Genomic DNA, 26,065 nt, shown 5'->3' on the forward strand with positions numbered 1-26,065 from the left:
CTATTACGTGTTTTCTCACTGTAGACGATGGAGCTATTTGCATTATACATTTTCAATTTATTACTGGCATTTAATAATAAAATAAAAACAATTCTTATAAAAAAAAAATGTAAAAATATTTTCTGAAAAATTTTCACATAAAATGGTTATCATTATTAAATATTATTCTAAATAATAATAATATTAAATACTATTAAATATAAGAGTGCTTCAAGTAGAAGTGATCTTAACCCCCCTCCTAATAAGAGTGTTTTGATTCTAAATGACCAGACTCTTTGTTTTTTTCCTGTATTTTTTATTATTATTATTAATTGGGCTATTAATTTTGGAACTCTTTTTTTCATGTTTCATAGAGCAGAGTTTATTTAACAACTTTTAAAAGTTTAGCAACTTTTCAAAAGTTATTTTAGTTATTTTTATCAGTGCTCATGGGCACATAATGAAAAATGTATATATATATATATTATTAAAAAATGTGTGGTCCTTTATTCTTCTAAAACAAAATGCCTTATCAGAAAATGACCTACTATTCATATAAGGTCTTTATTTTAAAAGTATTATATATACAGTACAGACCAAAAGTTTGGACACACCTTCTCATTTAAAGATTTTTCTGTATTTTCATGACTATGAAAATTGTACATTCACACTGAAGGCTCTTATGACCTGGTGGTTAGGACAATTATGGACCTGGTGGTTAAGAGCACACGGAAATACCTGATAGTTACAATAATATAGGACGAGCTCTGAGACGTGGGAACTCTGCTGACCGCAATCCCTAATCCTATCACACACACTAGAAATAGCCGTGGATTGCTCCTAACGCTCCCTATGCAACTCGACACAGCCTAAGAAACTAGCTAGCCCTAGAGATAGAAAAATAAAGCCTACCTTGCCTCAGAGAAATTCCCCAAAGGAAAAGGCAGCCCCCCACATATAATGACTGAGTAAAGATGGAAATTACAAACACAGAGATGAAATAGATTTAGCAAAGTGAGGCCCGACTTACTGAACAGACAGAGGATAGGAAAGGTAACTTTGCGGCCAGCACAAAAAACTACAAAAAGACCACGCAGAGGGCGCAAAAAGACCCTCCGCACCGACTCACGGTGCGGAGGCGCTCCCTCTGCGTCCCAGAGCTTCCAGCAAGCAAGACAAAATCAAAATAGCAAGCTGGACAGAAAAATAGCAAACCAGAGAAAAGCAAGCAGGAACTTAGCTTCTGCTGGGAAGACAGGTCACAAGAACGATCCAGGAGAGAACAAGACCAATACTGGAACATTGACAGGTGGCATGGAGCAATGATCTAAGTGGAGTTAAATAGAGCAGCCAGCTAACGAATTAACCTCGTCACCTGTGAAAGGAAACTCAGAAGCAGCAGCTCCACTCACAACCACCAGAGGAAGCCCATGGACAGAACCAGCCGAAGTACCATTCATGACCACAGGAGGGAGCTTGACAACAGAATTCACAACAGAAGGCATCAAAACTATGAATTAACATATGTGGAATTATATACTTAACAAAAAAGTGCGAAACAACTGAAAATATGTCTTACATTCTAGGTTCTTCAAAGTAGCCACCTTTTGCTTTGGTGACAGCTTTGCACACTCTTGGCATTCTCTTGATGAGCTTCAAGAGGTAGTCCCCGGGAATGGTTTTGTAACAGTCTTGAAGGAGTTCCCAGAGATGCTTAGCACTTGTTGGCCCTTTTGCCTTCACTCTGCGGTCCAGCTCACCCCAAACCATCTCGATTGGGTTCAGGTCTGGTGACTGTGGAGGCCAGGTCATCTGGCGTAGCACCCATCACTCTCGTTCTTGGTCACATAGCCCTTACACAGCCTGGAGGTGTGTTTGGGGTCATTGTCCTGTTGAAAAATAAATGATGGTCCAACTAAACGCAAACCGGATGGAATAGCATGCCACTGCAAGATGCTGTGGTAGCCATGCTGGTTCTGTATGCCTTCAATTTTGAATAAATCCCCAACAGTGTCACCAGCAAAGCCCCCCCACACCATCACAACTTCTCCTCCATGCTTCACGGTGGGAACCAGGCATGTAGAGTCCATCCGTTCAACTTTTCTGCGCCACACAAAGACTCGGTGGTTGGAACCAAAGATCTCAAATTTAGACTCATCAGACTAAAGCACAGATTTCCACTGGTCTAATGTCCATTCCTTGTGTTCTTTAGCCCAAACAAGTCTCTTCTGCTTGTTGCCTGTCCTTAGCAGTGGTTTCCTAGCAGCTATTTTACCATGAAGGCCTGCTGCACAAAGTCTCCTCTTAACAGTTGTTGTAGAGATGTGTCTGCTGCTAGAACTCTGTGTGGCATTGACCTGGTCTCTAATCTGATCTACTGTTAACCTGCGATTTCTGAGGCTGGTGACTCGGATAAACTTATCCTCAGAAGCAGAGGTGACTCTTGGTCTTCCTTTCCTGGGGCGGTCCTCATGTGAGCCAATTTCTTTGTAGCACTTGATGGTTTTTGCCACTGCACTTGGGGACACTTTCAAAGTTTTGACAATTTTTTGGACTGACTGACCTTCATTTCTTAAAGTAATGATTGATGGCCACTCGTTTTACTTTTCTTAGCTGCTTTTTTCTTGCCATAATACAAATACTAACAGTCTATTCAGTAGGACTATCAGCTGTGTATCCACCAGACTTCTGCACAACACAACTGATGGTCCCAACACCATTTATAAGGCATGAAATACCACTTATTAAACCTGACAAAGCACACCTGTGAAGTGAAAACCATTCCCGGTGACTACCTCTTGAAGCTCATCAAGAGAATGCCAAGAGTGTGCAAAGCAGTCATCAAAGCAAAAGGTGGCTACTTTGAAGATCCTAGAATATAAGACATATTTTCAGTTGTTTCACACTTTTTTGTTAAGCATTTAATCCAGATGTGTTAATTCATAGTTTTGATGCCCTCAGCATGAATGTACAATTTTCATAGTCATGAAAATACAGAAAAATCTTTAAATGAGAAGGTGTGTCCAAACTTTTGGTCTGTACTGTATATATAGATTTGTCTAAATTTTAAAACATATATTTCAATTCTCACAATTGCAACAAAATATAATATTAGACTTCCAATGTAAGGAAGTCTACTGGACATATTGCCCATGTTCCCCCTTGAGGAACAAGTGTAATGTTATATTGTGTAATTGGAATTGTGATATGCGTTAAAGATGTATGTGATGTGTGTTACTCAATGATAGGGAGAGTTAAAGATTGGGACTAGCCCAGAGTGGGAGAGGCTAGGGTGAATGGACAGAGATAGTTTCCTGTCAGAACGTTAGATAGGGCCCCGTGTGTGCTGGAAGCAGACCTAAAGTCTGAACTGAACAGTGGGTGACATGTGGATGTCCCTAATGTGAGAGGAGACTGTGTCAAGGGATAGTGAGATCTTAGCAGAAAGATGGAGAGAAGTGACCGAAAGTCAGAGTGATCCATAGGAGATAGGTCCCAGGACAGGAAGTTATTATTAAGTAAAGAGTTTATTTTCAACTGGTGGCCTCTCTCTTTGAAGTCCCCAACATCTGGTATTGGCAAACCAAAGTCATCGGTAAAATGCAGCCTGCAAAAGTGTAGAGCCCCTTAACACAAGTCCACCCCCAGCCAGGACTCTCGTCGGCATGTTAGAGATGAGTACCTCGCCCACAGCTACCACCCCGCACCACGTTACACTAATATTCCTGTTCTTCACAAATAGAAAAAAATAATAATGCATGCTCAAATATATTTGGGAACAAGCCCAGAGATGAACTTGAGATGACACTGCATTATTGCCCAGAGCTGCATTCACATTATTGTTGGTCACTTTTTTTTCCCACTTTTTGGATTGTAATATAATGAGGGGAAAGGAAAAAAAGTTTTATTAGCATTTGTTATTATTTTGTTTTATTAAGTTTCTTGTAAGGTGTACAAAATGCAAGAAAAGAGTGCGTTATTTTTCTAGGAACTCGTGTCCATGAGCTGAATCTGGTCAACCAAAGTTTAGATTGTTTGGTTCTTTGCTTTCCTTAAAGCTTCACACTCTCTCACCTGTGATCGTCTTCGTTTCTTCATGATATTTGTTGATTTTGCTTTCTCTGAATGTTTCTCCAGGTATTTATGGGCTATTGGTAAAAATGTGTGGAAGAGATGGAAAAAACGATTTTTCGTCTTGGTCCAGGTAATTTTTTTTTTCACATTTATTTTATGTCATTGCATTATTATGTTATGTTATACAGATGGATCGCTTGTGGACTTGTGTTAGTTACTAAAAAGGGTTGTCCACTACTTGGACAACCCCTTCCTGATCTAAATGCTTGGCTTGATAAAATAAAAAAACCTATACTCACCTCCCATGCCGGCATCATTCCGGCATCATCAGCGCTTGAGGTTCCGGGACTCTTGCGCAGTTGTTGTGACATGTTACCCAAGTGCCCAGTCAGCGCCCAGTCGGCGCTGGCGTCACGGTCTCCACCTTTGTACTGATTGAACATGAAGAGGAAGCCCGGGCTGCAATTGCTCTCGTTTCCTCTTCATGTTCAATTCGATAGGAGGTGGGGACAATGATGCCAGGTCTGATGGGACGCCAGGGTCATGTATCACAACACCGTATGGGAGAGTCTAAATATAAGACAATTGTGAACAAGAGTCGTTGCAAACCGTGTAAACCAGCTGCCAATCACCCAATAAATTGAGCTTGTCAGTTCTGGTCCATCCTGTGCTATGAGGATCAGGGGTCTACTCTGTTCTCAGCATCAATATGGTGACTGTTGTGAATTCTGTGGTCACAAGTGGTATTGCAGTCTCTGGGCGTCCTCCCTCAGGTGTTTTGGTGAGCTCGTTGGCTGCCTTGCTATTTAGCTCCACCTGAGTCTGTCTTCCTTGCTCCTTGTCAATGTTCCAGTGTTGGATCTGAGCTACTGCATCTTTCCTTGGGCCTGCTGCTCTGCTAGATAAGTGCTTCTAGTTTGTTTTCTGTTTTTTCTGTCCAGCTTGTTATTATCTTTTGCTGGAAGCTCTGAGAAGCAAAGGGGTGCACCGCCGTGCTGTTAGTTCGGCACGGTGGGTCTTTTTTGCCCCTTTGCGTGGTTTTCGTTTTAGGGTTTTTTGTAGACTGCATAGTTCTCTTTGCTATCCTCGCTCTGTCTAGAATATCGGGCCTCACTTTGCTGAATCTATTTCATTCCTGCGTTTGTCTTTTCATCTTGCTAACAGTCATTATATGTGGGGGCTGCCTATTCCTTTGGGGTATTTCTCTGAGGTAAGTCAGGCTTGTATTTCTGTCTTCAGGCTAGTCAGCTCCTCAGGCAGTGCCGAGTTGCATAGGTAGTGATAGGCGCAATCCACTGCTGCTTCCAGTTGTGTGAGGACAGTTCAGGTACTGCAGTCTACAGAGATTCCACGTCTCAGAGCTCGTCCTATTGTTTTGGGTTTTTGCCAGATCTCTGTATGTGCGCTGATTACTGCACGCTGTGTTGCCTGATTGCCAGCCATAACAGTACAAGGAGCCTATTCAATGATTTCCAATAGAGGGAAAAAAGAAATCCTGACATCATTTTTTTTTCTTAGCTCTGTCTTCAGTCTTTTTTTTCCCCTAGACATTAGAGTGCTTCAGGACACAGCTGTGGACATGGATATTCAGGCTCTGTGCTCCTCAATGGATAATCTCGTTGTAAATGTACAAAAGATTCAAGATACTATTGATCAGAAATCGATGCTAGAACCAAGAATTCCGATTCCTGATTTGTTTTTTGGTGACAGAACTAAGTTCCTGAGCTTCAGAAATAATTGTAAGCTATTTTTGGCCTTGAAACCTCATTCTTCTGGTAATCCTATTCAACAGGTTTTGATTATTATTTCTTTTTTGCGCGGCGACCCACAGGACTGGGCGTTTTCTCTTGCACCAGGAGATTCTGCATTGAGTAATATTGATGCATTTTTCCAGGCGCTGGGATTGCTTTACGATGAGCCTAATTCAGTGGATCAAGCTGAGAAAAATCTGCTGGCTTTATGCCAGGGTCAGGATGATGTAGAAGTATATTGTCAGAAATTTAGAAAATGGTCAGTACTCACTCTGTGGAATGAATCTGCACTAGCAGCTTTGTTCAGAAAGGGTCTCTCTGAAGCTCTTAAGGATGTAATGGTGGGATTTCCTATGCCTGCTGGTTTGAATGAGTCTATGTCCTTGGCCATTCAGATCGGTCGTCGCTTGCGCGAGCGTAAATCTGTGCACCATCTGGCGGTATTGTCTGAGAGTAAGCCTGAGCCTATGCAGTGCAACAGGACTATGACTAAAGTAGAACGGCACGAACACAGACGTCTGAACAGACTGTGTTTCTATTGTGGTGATTCTACTCATGCTATTTCTAATTGTCCTAAACGCACTAGGCGGTTCGATAGCTCTGCCGTTATTGGTACTGTACAGTCCAAATTCCTTTTGTCCATTACCTTAATGTGCTCTTTGTCATCATATTCTGTCATGGCGTTTGTGGATTCAGGCGCTGCCCTGAATCTGATGGATTTGGATTATGCTAAACGTTGTGGATTTTTCTTGGAGCCTTTGCGGTGTCCTATTCCGTTGAGAGGAATTGATGCTACACCTCTGGCCAAGAATAAGCCTCAGTACTGGGCCCAGCTGACCATGTGCATGGCTCCTGCACATCAGGAAGTTATTCGCTTTTTGGTACTGCATAATTTGCATGATGTGATCGTGTTGGGGTTGCCATGGCTACAAACCCATAATCCAGTATTGGATTGGAACTCTATGTCGGTAACCAGCTGGGGTTGTCAGGGAGTACATGGTGATGTTCCATTTTTGTCTATTTCGTCATCCATTCCTTCTGACATCCCAGAGTTCTTGTCGGACTTTCAGGATGTATTTGAAGAGTCCAAGTCTGATGCCCTTCCTCCGCATAGGAATTGTGATTGTGCTATCGATTTGATTCCTGGTAGTAAATTCCCTAAGGGTCGTTTATTTAATTTGTCCGTACCTGAACACACCGCTATGCGCAGTTATGTGAAGGAGTCCCTGGAGAAGGGACATATTCGCCCATCGTCGTCACCATTGGGAGCAGGGTTCTTTTTTGTAGCCAAGAAGGATGGTTCGCTAAGACCGTGTATTGATTACCGCCTTCTTAATAAGATCACTGTTAAGTTTCAGTATCCCTTGCCATTGATTTCTGACTTGTTTGCTCGGATTAAGGGGGCTAGTTGGTTTACTAAGATTGATCTTCGTGGTGCGTATAATCTGGTGAGAATCAGACAGGGAGATGAATGGAAAACGGCATTTAATACGCCCGAGGGTCATTTTGAGTATCTGGTGATGCCGTTCGGACTTGCCAATGCTCCATCTGTTTTTCAGTCTTTTATGCATGACATTTTTCGTGAGTATCTGGATAAATTCTTGATTGTTTACTTGGATGACATTTTGATCTTCTCAGATGATTGGGAGTCTCATGTAAAGCAAGTCAGAATGGTTTTCCAGGTACTGCGTGCTAATTCCTTGTTTGTGAAGGGATCAAAGTGTCTCTTCGGTGTGCAGAAAGTTTCATTTTTGGGGTTCATCTTTTCCCCTTCTACTATCGAGATGGATCCGGTTAAGGTTCAGGCCATCCAGGATTGGACTCAGCCGACATCTCTAAAAAGTTTGCAGAAATTCCTGGGCTTTGCTAATTTTTATCGTCGCTTCATCTGTAATTTTTCTAGCATTGCCAGACCATTGACCGATTTGACCAAGAAGGGTGCTGATTTGGTTAATTGGTCTTCTGCTGCCGTGGAAGCTTTTCAGGAGTTGAAGCGTCGTTTTTGCTGTGCCCCTGTGTTGTGTCAACCTGATGTTTCTCTTCCGTTCCAGGTCGAGGTTGATGCTTCTGAGATTGGTGCAGGGGCGGTTTTGTCACAGAGAGGTTCTGGTTGCTCAGTGTTCAAACCATGTGCTTTCTTTTCCAGGAAATTTTCTGCTGCTGAGCGTAATTATGATGTGGGCAACCGAGAGTTGCTGGCCATGAAGTGGGCATTCGAGGAGTGGCGTCATTGGCTTGAGGGTGCTAAGCATCGCGTGGTGGTTTTGACTGATCATAAGAACCTTACTTATCTTGAGTCTGCCAAGCGCTTGAATCCTAGACAGGCCCGTTGGTCGTTATTTTTTGCTCGTTTTGATTTTGTGATTTCATACCTTCCGGGCTCTAAAAATGTGAAGGCGGATGCTCTGTCTAGGAGTTTTGTGCCCGACTCTCCGGGGTTATCTGAGCCGGCGAGTATCCTCAAGGAAGGAGTCATTGTGTCTGCCATCTCCCCTGATTTGCGGAGAGTGTTGCAGAAATTTCAGGCTAATAAACCTGATCGTTGTCCGGCCGAGAAACTGTTCGTCCCTGATAGGTGGACTAGTAAAGTTATCTCTGAACTTCATTGTTCGGTGCTGGCCGGTCATCCAGGAATCTTTGGTACCAGGGAGTTGGTTGCTAGATCCTTTTGGTGGCCGTCTCTGTCGCGGGATGTGCGTGCTTTTGTGCAGTCCTGTGGAATTTGTGCTAGGGCTAAGCCCTGCTGTTCACGTGCCAGTGGGTTGCTTTTGCCCTTGCCGGTCCCGAAGAGGCCTTGGACACATATTTCGATGGATTTCATTTCTGACCTTCCCGTTTCTCAAAAGATGTCTGTCATTTGGGTGGTCTGTGATCGCTTTTCTAAAATGGTCCATCTGGTGCCCTTGGTTAAATTGCCTTCCTCCTCTGATTTGGTGCCTTTGTTCTTCCAGCATGTGGTTCGTTTACATGGCATTCCTGAGAATATTGTTTCTGACAGAGGTTCCCAGTTTGTCTCAAGGTTCTGGCGAGCCTTTTGTGGTAGGATGGGCATTGACCTATCTTTTTCCTCGGCCTTCCATCCTCAGACTAATGGCCAGACCGAACGAACCAATCAGACCTTGGAGACATATCTGAGATGTTTTGTTTCCGCTGACCAGGATGATTGGGTGTCATTTTTGCCGTTGGCTGAGTTCGCCCTTAATAATCGGGCCAGCTCGGCTACCTTGGTCTCTCCATTTTTCTGCAATTCTGGGTTCCATCCTCGTTTCTCTTCAGGACAGGTTGAGTCTTCGGACTGTCCTGGTGTGGATTATGTGGTGGACAGGTTGCAGCAGATCTGGACTCAGGTAGTGGACAATTTGACCTTGTCCCAGGAGAAGGCTCAGCTTTTCGCTAATCGCAGACGCCGTGTGGGACCCCGACTTCGTGTTGGGGATCTGGTTTGGTTATCTTCTCGTCATATACCTATGAAGGTTTCCTCTCCTAAATTTAAACCTCGTTTTATTGGTCCGTATAGGATTTCTGAGATTCTCAATCCGGTGTCTTTTCGTCTGACCCTCCCAGACTCCTTTTCCATACATAATGTATTCCATAGGTCGTTGTTGAGGAGATACGTGGCACCTATGGTTCCATCTGTGGAGCCTCCTGCCCCTGTTTTGGTGGAGGGGGAATTGGAGTATATTGTGGAGAAGATTTTGGATTCTCGTGTCTCTAGACGGAAACTCCAGTATCTGGTCAAATGGAAGGGTTATGCTCAGGAAGATAATTCCTGGGTTTTTGCCTCTGATGTCCATGCCCCAGATCTTGTTCGTGCCTTTCATGTGGCTCATCCTGGTCGGCCTGGGGGTTCTGGTGAGGGTTCGGTGACCCCTCCTCAAGGGGGGGGTACTGTTGTGAATTCTGTGGTCACAAGTGGTATTGCAGTCTCTGGGCGTCCTCCCTCAGGTGTTTTGGTGAGCTCGTTGGCTGCCTTGCTATTTAGCTCCACCTGAGTCTGTCTTCCTTGCTCCTTGTCAATGTTCCAGTGTTGGATCTGAGCTACTGCATCTTTCCTTGGGCCTGCTGCTCTGCTAGATAAGTGCTTCTAGTTTGTTTTCTGTTTTTTCTGTCCAGCTTGTTATTATCTTTTGCTGGAAGCTCTGAGAAGCAAAGGGGTGCACCGCCGTGCTGTTAGTTCGGCACGGTGGGTCTTTTTTGCCCCTTTGCGTGGTTTTCGTTTTAGGGTTTTTTGTAGACTGCATAGTTCTCTTTGCTATCCTCGCTCTGTCTAGAATATCGGGCCTCACTTTGCTGAATCTATTTCATTCCTGCGTTTGTCTTTTCATCTTGCTAACAGTCATTATATGTGGGGGCTGCCTATTCCTTTGGGGTATTTCTCTGAGGTAAGTCAGGCTTGTATTTCTGTCTTCAGGCTAGTCAGCTCCTCAGGCAGTGCCGAGTTGCATAGGTAGTGATAGGCGCAATCCACTGCTGCTTCCAGTTGTGTGAGGACAGTTCAGGTACTGCAGTCTACAGAGATTCCACGTCTCAGAGCTCGTCCTATTGTTTTGGGTTTTTGCCAGATCTCTGTATGTGCGCTGATTACTGCACGCTGTGTTGCCTGATTGCCAGCCATAACAGGTGACAATCACTCAATGAACAAGCAAAACGCTATTTTGTTGGATGAAATTATCTGTTTGGCTCCTTAAAAAAATCATTGCTCTCTCCTTGGAGCATTGTCCTGTCTAAACAGGACTTGCACGGCCAAGAAACTGACAACCTCTGTGCACTTTACACACTGAGGGATCTAGTATAGATCGCTGAGTTTGCATCGTCTACTTTGGTCTGCCTGTGTAAACAAACATTGAGATGTCCATTTACCGATCGGCAGTAGTATCGTGCAGCCAGCTGATATGTCTAAACGAACCTTTAGCCATCATATATGCACTGCATGTGTTAGACACGCAGGTGGCGCACATGGTTTGTGGACCCACTGTGCCACGGACTGGACCTTCCCCGGAGTGGTGCGACTAAGCAGCTAACTTGACATTCACTAGAGCCTCTAGCGGTGAAGTCAGGCTTGTGCGGCAGGTAGCTGCCAGGTGCCATTCCAGGGCAACATCCAGCAGTAGCAGCTGATCCCATGGGTCTAAGCCGTTAATCCAAACTCCTGGACAGGGCAGGACAGCAAATCCATTGGAACAAGTTCACACTGTGCAGGCAGTACGGCCACTTGGGACAGATTCAGACTATGCTGACAGGGACAGGTTAAGACTGTGCAGTCTCCGGATAGCAGACAGGATGGCCACAGGGACAGGTTCAGACTATGCCAACAAAACAGCCCCAATGGCAGGTTCAGACTGTGCAGTCTCTGAATAGCGGATAGGACAGCCACAGGGACAGGTTAGACGTACTGGTTTCAGGAAACAGTTCAGGTACCGCAGATGCGGTTTCAGGATACGGACACCGCCGCCAGAGAAACCCGGACAAACTATGCAGAACTAATAGGACACAGGATACGGGAACAAGCTTAACAGATACTAGGAACAGGGGAACTGGCAACATACAGTTGCACAACCCTATCACTAAACTACAGTGGCTTCTCAGGCACCTCCCTATTGAAGAGGGTGCCTTATAAACAAGATGTCTCCCAGCTATTGGCTGAGAGTCACCTTGCAGGTGAACACATTACTAAATGCCTCCCAGCTGTTAGCAGGGGGCATTTACCATGTGCACACACTATCCCTCTAAGAACAGGGGAGCGCGAGCACGCGCAAACTAGGCATGCCTTCGAGACTCAGTGCAGCTTGCATAGCAGCAGGAGACAGGAGATGCAGGGTGCCTTCCTGAGGACCAGGACAGTGAGTAAGCCGGCCTCCCTGCCTGGAGGGAGAAAGGGACACCGTGTTGGGGCGCTGGCAACAGCGCTACAGCATGCAGTTGTAACAGCAGAGATCACAGTTAATTCTGATCCAGGAAGTTCAGATAAACAGTAATGTGCAAGTGTTTTAGGAAGGTGTGGAATATATGCTGCAAAGTAATAATACTTTCAAAAGAAAAGTGTTCATTTTTGCATTTTAGCAATTAGCAAAATGGAAAGTGAATGAACAAAAGAGAAATCTAAATCACATTTGGTGACCGCCCCTTGACTTTATCAGTTCTTCTAGGTATACTTGTACTTGCACACTGTTTTTGAGAGAACTCGGCAGGAGTTTGTCCCAAGCATCTTGGGGGACTAACCACAGATCTCCTGCGTATGAGGCTTGTGGAAATATTTCTGTCTCCTCATGTGATCGCCGACGGACATGACGATGTGATCAGAGCTCTGTGGGGGCCGGATCATCACTTTTAGGACTCCTCGTTCTTTTTTATACTAAAGATCGTTCTTAGTGACATTGACTGGATGTTTGAGGTCAACGTCCTACTGCAAATAAATTTTGAGCCAATCAGATTCTTCCCTGATGGTATTACATGATGGATAAGTACCTGCCTGTGTTTCTCTGTATTGAGGACACCATTACTCCTGAAGGAGCTGAAATGCTGCCCCGAAACCTGCATGACCGTCCACCATGTGTCAATGTTCCTGCAGACCATCATTATTGAGCTGAGCCCTTGAGCTAACAAAATGCTTTCTGTTAGAGCCAAACATTTCGCATTTTGACTCCTAAATCCAGAACACCTGCTGCCATTTTGGTGGACCACAGTTCCCATGTTTTCGTACATAGTTAAGTCACTTGGCCTTGTTTCCTTGTAGAAGGAATGGCCTTTTGGCCACAATTTGTCCATGAAGACCATTTCTGGTCAGACTTCACTATACAGTAGATGGGTGTAGCTGAGTCCTACTGGGAGCTGCCAGTTTTGAGCTGAATGTGTCTTTCATCTGCTGTTGTAAGTTTCCTTGCCCAACCACTAAGTCTACGGCAGGACAATGACCCCAAACATCCAACCAATGTCATTAAGATTTATCTTCATTGTAAAGAAGAACAAGTAGTTCTGAAGTGATGATATGGCCCCACAGAGTCCTGATCGCATCATCATCATCATCATCATCAAATCTGTCCGGAAATAGCTGTCTAGACAAAAGGATTTGTACAAGCGACATCCACACAAGATCTGTGGTTAGTTCTCCAAGATGTTTGGAACAACCTTCCTGCCGAGATCTTTCAAAGACTGTGTGCACGTGACAAGGTTACCTAGGAAAATCAATGAAGCATTTTTTTCCACAACGGCCTAAATCTTTTGCACAATAATTACAAATGCATTTTCAGGGTTTGTACAAGATTAGAAAGCATGGCTGCTTTTCTACTGAAACAACGCTATTCCTGTCCATCTATGGTTTCCAGTATTGCGACTCAGGTCGATTAAGGTGAATGGAACTTTGGTGTAATACTATCTGTGGTGGGGTGTGGTGCTGTTTTTGGAAGAATGCTGTCGTTTGTTTTACAATCCTGTACAAGTGGATAAAACAAAATGTGATTATTAACATTAAAGGGGTAGTCCACTACTAGGACAACCCCTTCTTAAATGAAATGTTCTGCCCAATAAAGTATTAAAGCCTATACTCACATCCCATGCCGGCGCCGTTCCAGTGTTGTCGGCACTCGCGGTCCCGGAGCTGTAATGCGGTGGAATAACACTTGATGCCCGGCGCCCAATCAGAGCTGTCTCCGCCTTTAGAGGAAGGAAGTCCAGGCTGCAGCTGATCCCGGACTTCCTCTTTATGCTCAGGTTGTCTGATTGGGCGCTGGCGTCACATGTCACAACACCGCGTCACAGCCCCGGGGAGAGCGAGTGCAGACTCCACGGGAACTCAGTCGGAACGGGAGGTGAGTATAGGTTTTACTATTTTATTATGGCCGAACATTTAGTTTAATAAAGGGTTGTCCTAGCAGGAGATAACTCTTTTAAGCAATGAAACATCTATGAAAGAGTTCAGCAGACAGGGAGGCACAATATGGTGCCACCGTCAAGGTCATCATATTACTTTAATTGAAGGTCGTTCTGAAAGGTCATATTTTATTTCATGTGACTTATTGTTTTTGTTCTGTAGTAAGGCAGAAGTAGATATGAGTGTTATCCGCATCCTGATGAGTATAGTGTCTGCCACCCATCAACTGATGATGTGTCAATATATCACTCCGGAAATATAACATTCCCCCCTTTTTTTTATCAGTGACCTCAGCGAATAGATCACTCGGTTTGTCTTTTCCTACTGGCACAATTTTGTTAGAGGCGTTCATGTAGCAGACACGGCCCCGAGCCCCTCGTCTCTGCCGCTGTCGCATTTCAAGCCTAAAAGTATTTGTTATTTGTTATTATGGGGGTGGAGGCATTGAAGCACCTGAGTTCTGAGCGTGACTTCTGACCGGGCAGCTGTCTGCCTCATCATTGTAATGTATATATGCTGCTGGAATAAGAACGTGTATCTGGGGGATAGCCCCTAATATCGTCCTTTCTCTACCACTCTGTGTCTCCAGGCCGAGTTCAATTCACTCATCAAATCCAGAAATAAAACTCAAAATGAACTGCAACAGAAAATGTTCTCGCAGCTTTGCAATTGATGAATATGTTAGGTAAAGCAGAGATGAGTTTATGTGTTAACTAAAATAAAACCTGACATTTGCCATAAATATGTAATTGTTTTATCTGGTGTAAATGCTGCTGTTTTCCTGAATCCGGCGATGTTTTTCTTTTGTTCCTGCACCTCTCCGTTCCTGAGATATGGCCCCTTCTTCTCTGAATATAAATCTAGTCTTGTTAAACAATTGGGCGTTGTCCATGCCTCTTCTCTGTAGATTTCTATGTGAGGACCACACCCTTTTGGCTAGCAAGGCTAGATTTATATGCAGGGAAGATGGGTCATATCTCAGGAACAGAGAGGCGCAGGAACAAAAGAAATACATCGCCGGATTCAGGAGAACAGCGGCATTTATACCAAGTAAAAATATATATATTTAGAGCAAGTGACAAGTTCTCCTTAAAAGGTTTTTTAAGGACTTTAATAATAATGACTTGTGCTTTTGAGATCACTATGAGATTAGTAGGTGTATGATCCATTGATTTGCTGATTGAAGTGGCTGCATTCTTCTGGAAATGGCACAGCTTCCTATACTGTATTCTGGCCATGAATGTTACTGGTAGAGAGTGAAAGTGTCGCGAGAAGTTTCAATGGCTAAGAAAATAAAGAATCAAACCATGCTTACTATTAGAATCCACCCTCTGCTCCTGACATCCTGATCACCAGTGACCTGACCACTGCAGCTTCTGTGCTGGTTTTTATCATATACTAGGACATTTCCAGCTTCTTTTTAGTTTTTTAAAACTCAGATAACCCCTTAAAATGAATCTGTCGCCAGGATTTTGCCACCTAATATGATAGCAGTATAATGTAGCGGCAGAGACCCTAATTCCAGCGCTGTGTCACTTACTGGGCTTCTTGCTGTAATTTTGAAAAAATAATTGTTTTATTATCAGGAGATTATCACAAGATGACTAGTAAACCTGCTGCCATGTAGTCTTCCATGTTCATGAGCTCTGTATAACCCCATCTAACCACTGATTGGCAGCTTTCTGCCTATGCACACTGTACCCAGAAAGTTGTCAATCAGTGGTGTGGGCGTGGTTATGCAGAGCTCAGCATTCAGAGAACCAGTAGATCTGCAGCAGAGAAAACAGCTTGTAATCAAAACTGCAGCAAGCAGCCCAGTAAGTGACACATCACTGGAATCTGGGTATTTACACCTACATCTTACTGTTCTCAGATGTGGCAGCAAAAACCTGGTGCCAGATTCCCTTTAAATAAAGATTTAATCACTTTGGAAATCCTGATCTACATGTAATGCCCCCTTGCATTTAAAATAAGTCCTAGAGGCAGATTCTCAGGGAGATCCATGTCCAGCCATAGATCTTAACAGCTCATTTACATATTTTTTTAGTTAAGAAATAGAAAAAATATATATTGAAAAAATATTTTTCTTCCTTCCTTCCTTCCTTCCTTCCTTCCTTCCTTCCTTCCTTCCTTCCTTCCTTCCTCCCTCCCTCCCTCCCTTCCTTCCTTCCTTCCTCCCTACCTTCTTTGCTTCCTTCCTCCCTCCCTCTTTCCCTCCAACACTGATTACTTTTCTTTCTTCCTTCCTTCCTTCCTTCCTTCATTCTACCCTTAATCTCTTCCTTCCTTCCCTCCTCCCTTCCACCCACCTTCATTCTCTCCAGTCCTTCCTTCTTTCCTCACTCCCTGAAACTCTCATACATTCTCTTATTTTCTTCCAGTCTTCCTTCCTTCCCTCTTTCCTTCATTCCTTCCTTCTTTCCTTCATTCCTTCCTTCTTCTGACCCTCATTCCTTCCATTCCTTTGTTCATCCATCATCCCTTACTCTCTCTCATAACCTTACTTCCTTCTTTTCTTCCCAACTTCTTTACCTCCTTCATTTTTGCTCTTCCATCCTCAAAAATATTATCCATGTTATAAGTTACATGCCACCATTTTCCTTTCTCCTCCTTCCCTTCCTTCCTTCCCTACTTCCTTACCCCACTCTTTTTTGTTCTTCCATCCCCAAATTTATTCACCAAGTAAAGTCCCACACTAATTCCCTTCCTTCCTCCCTTATTCACTTCCTTCCTTCTTTCCTTCCTTCCTTCCCTATTTCCTTACCTCTCTCTGTTTTGTTCTTCCATCCCTGAATTTATTCACATTCCACACCCATTAACTCCCTTCCTCCCTTACTAACTTCCTTCCTTCCGTCCTTCCTTTTTTCCTTTCTCCCTCCTTCCCTGCCACCCTCATTCCTTCATTCCTTCCTTCCTGTTTTACATCAAGGGCATATGTAATGAATGTAATGAATTAAGGAAGAGAATTCCTATATGTTAGAATAAACTTAGGCCAGACCATATTATTCTTTCTTTCTTTCTTTTTCTTTCTTTCTTTCTTTCTTTCTTTCTTTCTTTCTTTCTTTCTTTCTTTCTTTCTTTCTTTCTTTCTTTCTTTCTTCCTTCCTTCCTTCCTTCCTTCCTTCCTTTGTTTTTCCCCTATTGATGATTGATTGTCCATGTTATAAGCAACACCTAGGTAATACTGTATGTAATGAAATCAGGCAAATGATTCAAGATATACTTGAAAAAACTGCCGGCAGATCAATTCTATAAGAGCCATGTGTTTGGGTTTGTAGTAAAGCAGCATGAGCACATTTTAAAAGCGTTACACATTTTAAATAAAAAAATCATTTACAAACTGAGTGTAAGAATATATGATATAAATCCAATAGTGATAGAAAAAAGTGATTAATACAAGTTTGACCAGCAGATGGCAGAAGAAACTCACAGATTGTAATAAAGTACATGACTGTGATACTAAAATCATTGCTGTTTTCTGAAAACAAATTGTCTTGTGAGCTGATAATAAAGTGTGCTTGAATGTTCTTCTATCTATTATCTATCTATCTATTATCTATCTATCTATCTATCTATCTATCTATCTATCTATCTGTCTGTCTGTCTGTCTATCTATCTATTATCTATCTATCTATTATCTATCTATCTATTATCTATCTATCTATTATCTATCTATCTATCTATCATCTATCTATCTATCATCTATCTATTATCTATCTATCTATCTATCATCTATCTATCTATCTATCTATCTATCTATCTGTCTGTCTGTCTGTCTATCTATCTATCTATTATCTATCTATCTATTATCTATCTATCTATTATCTATCTATCTATTATCTATCTATCTATCTATCATCTATCTATCTATCTATCATCTATCTATCTATCTATCTATCTATCTATCTATCTATCTATCTATCTATCTATTATCTATCTATCTATTATCTATCTATCTATCTATCATCTATCTATTATCTATCTATCTATCTATCTATCTTTCTGTTATCTATCTATTATTTAGCTACCTATCTATCTACAGTGAGTATGGAAAGTATTCATTTTTTTCTCATTAATGTACTCTGCACCCCATCTTGACTGAAAAAAAACAGAAATGTAGAAAGTTTTGCAAATTTAATAAAAAAGAAAAACTGAAATATCACATGGTCATAAGTATTCAGACCCTTTGCTCAGGCACTCATATGTAAGTCCCATGCTGTCCATTTCCTTGTGATCCTCCTTGAGATGGTTCTACTCCTTCATTGGAGTCCGGCTGTGTGTAATTAAACTGATAGGACTTGATTTGGAGCGGCGCACACCTGTCTATGTAAGACCTCACAGCTCACCGTACATGTCAGACCAAATGAGGATCATGAGGTCAAAGGAACCGGCCAAGGAGCTCAGAGACAGAATTGTGGCAAGGCACAGATCTGGCCAAGGTTACAACGGAATTTGTGCAGTACTCAAGGTTCCTAAGAGCCCAGTGGCCTCCATAATCCTTAAATGGAAGAAGTTTGGGACCACCAGAAGTCTTCCTAGACCCGGCCGTCCAGTCAAACTGAGCAATCGTGGGAGAAGAGCCTTGGTGAGAGAGGTAAAGAAGAACCCCGAGATCACTGAGGCTGAGCTCCAGAGATGCAGTAGGGAGATGGGAGAAAGTTCCACAAAGTCAACTATCACTGCAGCCTCCACCTGTCGGGCCTTTATGGCAGAGTGGCCAGACGGAAGCCTCTCCTCAGTGCAAGACATCTGAAAGCCAGTATAGAGTTTGCTAAAAAACACATGAAGGACTCCCAGACTATGAGAAATAAGATTCTCTGGTCTGATGAGATGAATCTTTTCGAGTCTTTGTGTCTCCCCCTTTTCATCATAGTTTGTAAGCTTGCGAGCAGGGCCCTCATTCCTCTTGGTATCTGTTTTGATCTGTGTGTTTATTGTTATGCTGTAATGTCTACTGTCTGTACAAGTCCCCTCTAAAATGTAAAGTGCTGTAAAATATGTTGGCGCTATAGAAATAACATTATTATTATTATTGTTATTATTATTATTATTAAGAAAGACCTTTTTGGTGATAATTCTAAGCGGTATGTGTGGAGAAAACCAGGCACTGCTCATCACCTGCCCAATACAATCCCAACAGTGAAACATGGTGGTGGCAGCATCATGCTATGGGGGTGTTTTTCAGCTGCAGGGACAGGACGACTGGTTGTCATTGAAAGAAACATGAATGCGGCCAAGTACAGAGATATCCTGGATGAAAACCTCTTCCAGAGTGCTCTGGACCTCAGACTTGGCTGAAGGTTCACTTTCCAACAAGACAATGACCCTAAGCACACAGCTAAAATAACAAAGGAGCGGCTTCAGAACAACTCTGTGACCATTCTTGACCGGCCCAGCCAGAGCCCTGACCGAAACCCAACTGAGCATCTCTGGAGAGACCTGAAAATGGCGTCCACCAACATTCACCATCCAACCTGACGGAACTGGAGAGGATCTGCAAGAAAGAATGGCCGAGGATCCCCAAATCCAGGGTTGAAAAACTTGTTGCTTCATTCCCAAGAAGACTCATGGCTGTACTAGTGCAAAAGGGGCTTCTACACAATACTGAGCAAAGGGTCTGAATACTTATGACCATGTGATATTTCAGTTTTTCTTTTTTAATAAATTTGCAAAAATTTCTACATTTCTGTTTTTTTCAGTCAAGATGGGGTGCAGAGTGTACATTAATGAGGACTTTTTTGAATTTACCAAATGGCTGCAATGAAACAAAGAGTGAAAAATGTAAAGGGGTCTGAATACTTTGCGTACCCACTGTATATGTACCTATAAATATATACGCTATATTCTACATTCATAGACATCAATGTGCAGTCAGTCCCTTGTAGCGATAACAGCTTCCGCTCTTCTGGCTGAGGGGGTAAAAATTCCCTTGGCCACCTCCACAATTTTGTAGAAAACTTCCCAGAAGAGCATTTGTGAGATCAGACCCCGATGTTGGGGAGAGGCCGGGCTCACAATCTGTATTATAAGATGGGGTTGGGGTCCGGGCTCTGTGCAGCCGGTCATGTTCTTCCACCAAACACCCCTAATCACATCTGAACCTAGTGCACCAGGCGCAGTCATGGGGACAGAAAAGGGTCTTCCCCAAACTATTTCCACAAAGCTGCAAGCAAAAATTGTCCATAATGTCTTCTGCTGAAAAATTAATAAGAATTAAGAATTTCTCTTCACTGGAACTAAGAGGCTGAGGCCGATCACTGACAAACAAACTTTTCTGCCCTCTGCTCCTCAGCACTCGGCCCCCCGCTCTGTAACTTTACGGGGTCTCCACTTTATGGCTGAGTTGTTGCGGTTTCTTCCATTTCTCAATAATAGCAGTCACAGGTGATGGGGGAAGATTTAGGAGGAAGAAATGTCATGAACGGACTGGTTACCCCGGTGGCTTCTACTACAGGGCCGCGCTGGTATCAGTGAGCTCTGCACCACCGGCCGTTCTATTACATGGTAGTAAAGGCAGATGGCATGGTGGGGGGCTGAAGGTTATACACCGGGGGCAAGAGGTTGGATATTATACACCAGAGTTGACGGACTGGATATTATATGCCGAGGGGTGACGGGCCGGATGTTTTACACCAAAGGCGAGGGGCTGGATATTATATACCAGGGATACTACGGGCTGGATATTATACAACAGAAGAGAGGGGCTGGATATTATATACCAGGGGGACTACGGGCTGGATATTATACACCAGAAGCAAGGGGCTGGATATTATATAACAGGGGGACTATGGGCCGGATATTATACACCAGAAGCGAGGGGCTGGATATTATATACCAGGGATACTACGGGCTGGATATTATACACCAGAAGAGAGAGGCTGGATATTATATACCAGGGGGACTATGGGTTGGATATTATACACCAGAAGTGAGGGGCTGGATATTATATACCAGGGGGACTACGGGCCGGATATTAGACACCAGAAGCGAGGGGCTGGATATTACATACCAGGAGGACTATGGGCCGGATATTATACACCAGAAGTGAGGGGCCGGATATTATATAATAGGGGGACTCTGGACCGGATATTATACACCAGAAGCGAGGGGCTGGATATTATATACCAGGGGGACTACGGGCCGGATATTATACACCAGAAGCGAGGGGCTGGATATTATATACCAGGGATACTACGGGACGGATATTATACACCAGAAGCGAGGGGCTGGATATTATATACCAGGGGGACTACGGGCCGGATATTATACACCAGAAGCGAGGGGCTGGATATTATATACCAGGGGGACTACGGGCCGGTTATTATACACCAGAAGCGATGGGCTGGATATTATATACCAGGGGGACTACGGGCTGGATATTATACACCAGAAGCGAGGGGCTGGATATTATATACCAGGGGGACTGCGGGCCGGTTATTATACACCAGAAGCGAGGGGCTGGATATTATATACCAGGGGGACTACGGGCCGGTTATTATACACCAGAAGCGAGGGGCCTGATATTACCGTATTTTCCGCTTTGTAAGACGCACTTTTATTTCCCCCAAATTGGGGGAGAAATGGGGGTGCGTCTTACAATCGGAATAGTGAATAAAATAGGGGAAAAGTAGTAAATATTTCTTACTGAGGGGCTGGCGGTGGCTGTGGAGCAGACTGGTTGTAAGCTGCGGTGGGGCAATGGAGCAGGCCTGGAGCTGGGGGTGGCGGCGCGGTCATCTCCGGTGTTTGTCGCTGCCATCCCCCGTGTTCGGCTGTGCGCGGGCGGCATAATGCTGGCCGGCGCCATTGCACTTCCGGAATTGGAATCCGGAGTTTCCGGTTTCTTGAATCCTGTGCCTGTGTCTACTACACAGGACTTCAAGAAAATGGCAGCCGAATCAGCGCATGCGCAGATAAAGCTCGCTGTTACTGAGCTCCGATCTGCGCCTGCGCTGAAGTAAACCAGCTAATACAGGTAGCTGGCAGCAGGGAAAATTCTGGGCTCCGCTGCACACGGAGCCCTAAAGCAGAGGAGGGAGAGAAGCATGATTCTCCTCCTCCTTTGCAGGGAGAGATATTGATTGGTGGAGGCAACTGTTGCTGAACTGTCTCCACCAATCAGATATCTTATCCCTGCACAATGTATAGTGTAACACTTGTTATTTACACTAGTCCGAGATCCGTGGGAGAGGTGAGCAGTGCACACATTGAAGTTTATAAAGCACAACCCCCATCATCCTTCAGAATATACTGTACCAATGGGTGTATTTTGATGGATGATGGGGGTTGCAGCCATATGTAGCGTAACAGATCCCCACAACAGTGCATCATCAGCAGATCCCCCCCCAATAATTGTGTACCCCCATAACAGTGTGTCATCCACAGATTCCCATAACAGTGTCACCACAGATCCCCCATAACAGTGCGTCATCTGCAGATCCCCATAACAGTGTGTCACCACAGATCCCCATAACAGTGTGTCATCCGCAGATCCCCATAACAGTGCGTAACCAAAGATCCCCATAACAGTGCGTCATCCGCAGATCCCCATAACAGTGCGTCATCCGCAGATCCCCATAACAGTGTGTCATCCGCAGATCCCCATAACAGTGTCACCACAGATCCCCCATAACAGTGTCATCCGCAGATCCCCATAACAGTGTCACCACAGATCCCCCATAAGTGTGTCATCCGCAGATCCCCATAACAGTGTCACCACAGATCCCCCATAACAGTGCGTCACCACAGATCCCCCATAAAAGTACGTCACCACAGATCCCCATAACAGTGCGTCATCCGCAGATTCCTCCAATAATTGTGTACCCTGCATATCCCCCATACCAGTGCGTCACCACAGATCCCCATAACAGTGAGTCATCCGCAGATCTCTCAATAAGTGTGTACCCTGCGGATTCCCCATACCAGTGCGTCACCACAGATCCCCCATAATAGTGTGTCGTCCGCAGATCCCCCATAACAGTGCATCACCACAGATCCCCCATAACAATGTTTTTCATTCATCATAGGTGTAGAAAAAGACATGGGCTACACATCTAAAATCATAAGTTGATCTAGGCAAAATGAAACTGAACATGAAGTTCTTAGTTTAACAATCTGATTAGACTATATGAAGCCGCTAGCACATGACGGCAAACCTTAGTGAGCAAAAATTTGCGGAACCCCTCTTACAGTCTCCAGCCTTGCAGCATGAGTACTGTGAGGCACCAGGTACCCACCCTGCTGGTTCATTGTCACTGTGGTGGTGGTTGGCACATTACTCCGCACATTTAAAGGGAACCTGTCACCCCGAAAATCGCGGGTGAGGTAAGCCCACCGGCATCGGGGGCTTATCTACAGCATTCTGGAATGCTGTAGAAGAGCCCCCGATGTATCCTAAAAGATGAGAAAAAGACGTTAGATTATACTCACCCAGGGGCGTTCCCGCTGTTTGTCCGGGTCCGGCGCCTCCCATCTTCATCAGATGACGTCCTCTTCTGGTCTTCATGTTGCGGCTCCAGCGCAGGCATACTTTGCTCCACCCTGTTGAGGGCAGAGCAAAGTACTGCAGTGCACAGGCGCCGGGCCTCTCTGACCTTTCCCGGTGCCTGCGCACTGCAGTACTTTGCTCTGCCCTCAACAGGGTGGAGCAAAGTACGCCTGCGCTGGAGCCGCAGCATGAAGACCAGAAGAGGACGTCATCTGATGAAGATGGGAGGACCCGGACCAACAGCGGGAACGCCCCTGGGTGAGTATAATCTAACGTCTTTTTCTCATCTTTTAGGATACATCGGGGGCTTATCTACAGCATTACAGAATGCTGTAGATAAGCCCCCGATGCCGGTGGGCTTACCTCACCAGCGATTTTCGGGGTGACAGGTTCCCTTTAAGACTACAGTACGGTATTTAACGTTATTGGCACACTGAGATTTGCCGTGGCTTGGCACAAGGCTTTACAAGTCTGATCATAATGTTAAAGTAAAAACTTCTTGTTCAGTTGAATACAGTACATTTTTGCCTAACACCACTAGATCAACTTGTGATTTTTGGATGTGCAGCCCATGTATTTTCTACAGCAATAGTACCGTATTCATTCATGCTCTCAATTGCAATGCCCCCATTACTATGAAGGACAGAGCTGACAGTTGTTTCACTACTGTATTTTGTTGCAGAACAATACCGTACAGTTAGCTGCTGCATATTGCGCATTTTTCAAGAATGTCAAAGCAGAAAAGGCATGCATATAAAATTCCCTTTAAACTGGAGGTGATAAAATACGCTGAAGAGCATGGGAACAGAGCAGCAGAGAGACATTTCGGACCGCCTCCAACTGAAAAAATGATAAGAGAGTGGAGGAAACAGGAGGATGAGCTGCAGAAAGCGGGAAAAAGCAGATCTGGTCTTCGTAGGCGTGGTGCAAAGTGGCCAGAGTTAGATGTGGACGTAAAAGAGTGGATCATAGGCCACAGAAATAATGGCCTTTCGGTCTCAACGAAAATGATCATATTCGAAGCCAAGCGGATTGCTGCTGAGAAAGGCATCAATGACTTCACTGGATCACCATCATGGTGCTTCAGATTTATGAAGAGATGTGGCCTTGCTATGCGCACAAAAACAAGAATTGCGCAAAAAATGCCACAAGAATATGAAGCTAAGATACTGTCTTTCCACAAGTTTGTAATTGACAGCAGAAAGAAAAATGGATATGAATTAGGCCAGATTGGGAATATGGATGAAGTCCCTCTAACCTTTGACGTGCCATCCAACAGAACTGTTGAGGCAAAGGGTTCAAAAACCGTAACGGTAAAAACTGCAGGACATGAAAAAAACCACTACACAGTTGTGTTGTCCTGCTGTGCCGATGGCACGAAACTGCCACCAATGTTAATTTTTAAAAGAAAGAACATGCCAAAAGAAGCTATCCCACGAGGAGTTGTTGTGCACGTTCACGAGAAAGGATGGATGGACGAGAATGGAATGAGATTGTGGGTTGATAAAGTGTGGTCCAAACGTCCTGGAGGACTTCTGAAAAAAACAGCCCTGTTAGTGCTAGACCAGTTCAGAGCACATATTAGTGAAAACACAAAAAAAGTGTTCAAAGAAGTCAAGACCCATCTTGCGGTAATTCCAGGGGGGCTTACCAGCCAGCTGCAACCTCTCGATGTTTCTATAAACAAGCCATTTAAAGTCTACATGCGAGAAGAGTGGAATAAATGGATGGCTGCTGGCAATCATGACCTGACACCAACTGGACGCATGAAGAGGCCCACTATCACTCAAGTTTGTGAGTGGGTGAAGACATCATGGCAGTCAGTAAAGGACGAAACAATTATACGTTCATTCAAAAAATGTGGGATTAGTAATGCCTTGGATGGCACTGAAGATGGTATGCTATATGAGGACAGTGAAGAAAGTGACACTAATGACTGTGTGGACCTGAGCTTCCTAAACTCTGACAGCAGTGATGAGGAATTTCTGGGATTCACTGACTAGAACATTGTGGTGCTTGAGGATTAAAGTTTCTCCTCACTTGTTAGCCAGAACATGGCTTTTGTCGTTACTTACGGTACATGGGACTGTTCTTACATGTTACCCACAATGCTGCTGTTGACTGCTGTTGAGTCTACTATGTTAAAATATTTTGTTATTTAATTAAAGGTTTTTGCACACTATTTGGCTCAAAATATTTTTTTCCTTATTTTCCTCCTCTAAAACCTAGGTGCGTCTTATAATCAGGTGCGTCTTATAAAGCGAAAAATACGGTATATACCAGGGGGACTACGGGCCGGTTATTATTCACCAGAAGCAAGGGGCTGGATATTATATACCAGGGGGACTACGGGCCGGATATTATACACCAGAAGCGATGGGCTGGATATTAAATACCATGGGGACTATGGGCCGGATATTATACACCAGAAGTGAGGGGCCGGATATTATATAATAGGGGGACTCTGGACCGGATATTATACACCAGAAGCAAGGGGCTGGATATTATTTGCTGGGGAGGGGATGAAGGTCCGGATGTTATACAGTGGGGGAAATAATCAGCAAGGGATCAAATACTGATTTTCCCCACTGTACATCGGGGCTATCGGACTGGATGAATAATATGAATTCAATGATTAAGACGTGTGTCCCTTTACTTTTCTCCATGTGGTATACATGTATATATATGTGTGTATATAGTTCTGTATAATAAGTCGCAAACCTATAAATCTATGCATATTCTCTTAAAGTCGAGCACATTACTGATCCTTTACCCTGGTTGACCACTAGAGGGGGCCACATACCTAGCGCTCTGTACAATGAGTATACCTTACAGATCATGCGCCAGTAATATGTCGCGGCGTGCTGCCATTAATTATCAGACGCTGGTGTTGTCCTGTATTCCGGA

At 44.1% G+C, this 26,065-nt stretch overlaps 1 protein-coding gene across 23 annotated transcripts in view; it reads left to right on the plus strand.

The window, feature by feature from the left end:
• Positions 1-26,065, plus strand: part of CADPS (calcium dependent secretion activator) — a 548,041-nt gene that overhangs the window by 298,040 nt on the left and 223,936 nt on the right. For all 23 annotated transcript variants that reach the window (XM_069736610.1, XM_069736601.1, XM_069736611.1 and 20 more), the window contains exon 9: positions 4,117-4,183. In XM_069736610.1, the coding sequence (XP_069592711.1) occupies positions 4,117-4,183 (67 nt within the window). The remainder of the gene's footprint in view (positions 1-4,116; positions 4,184-26,065) is intronic.

This window comes from Ranitomeya imitator, chromosome 8 (genome assembly GCF_032444005.1).
Source record: "Ranitomeya imitator isolate aRanImi1 chromosome 8, aRanImi1.pri, whole genome shotgun sequence".
NCBI lineage: Eukaryota > Metazoa > Chordata > Amphibia > Anura > Dendrobatidae > Ranitomeya > Ranitomeya imitator.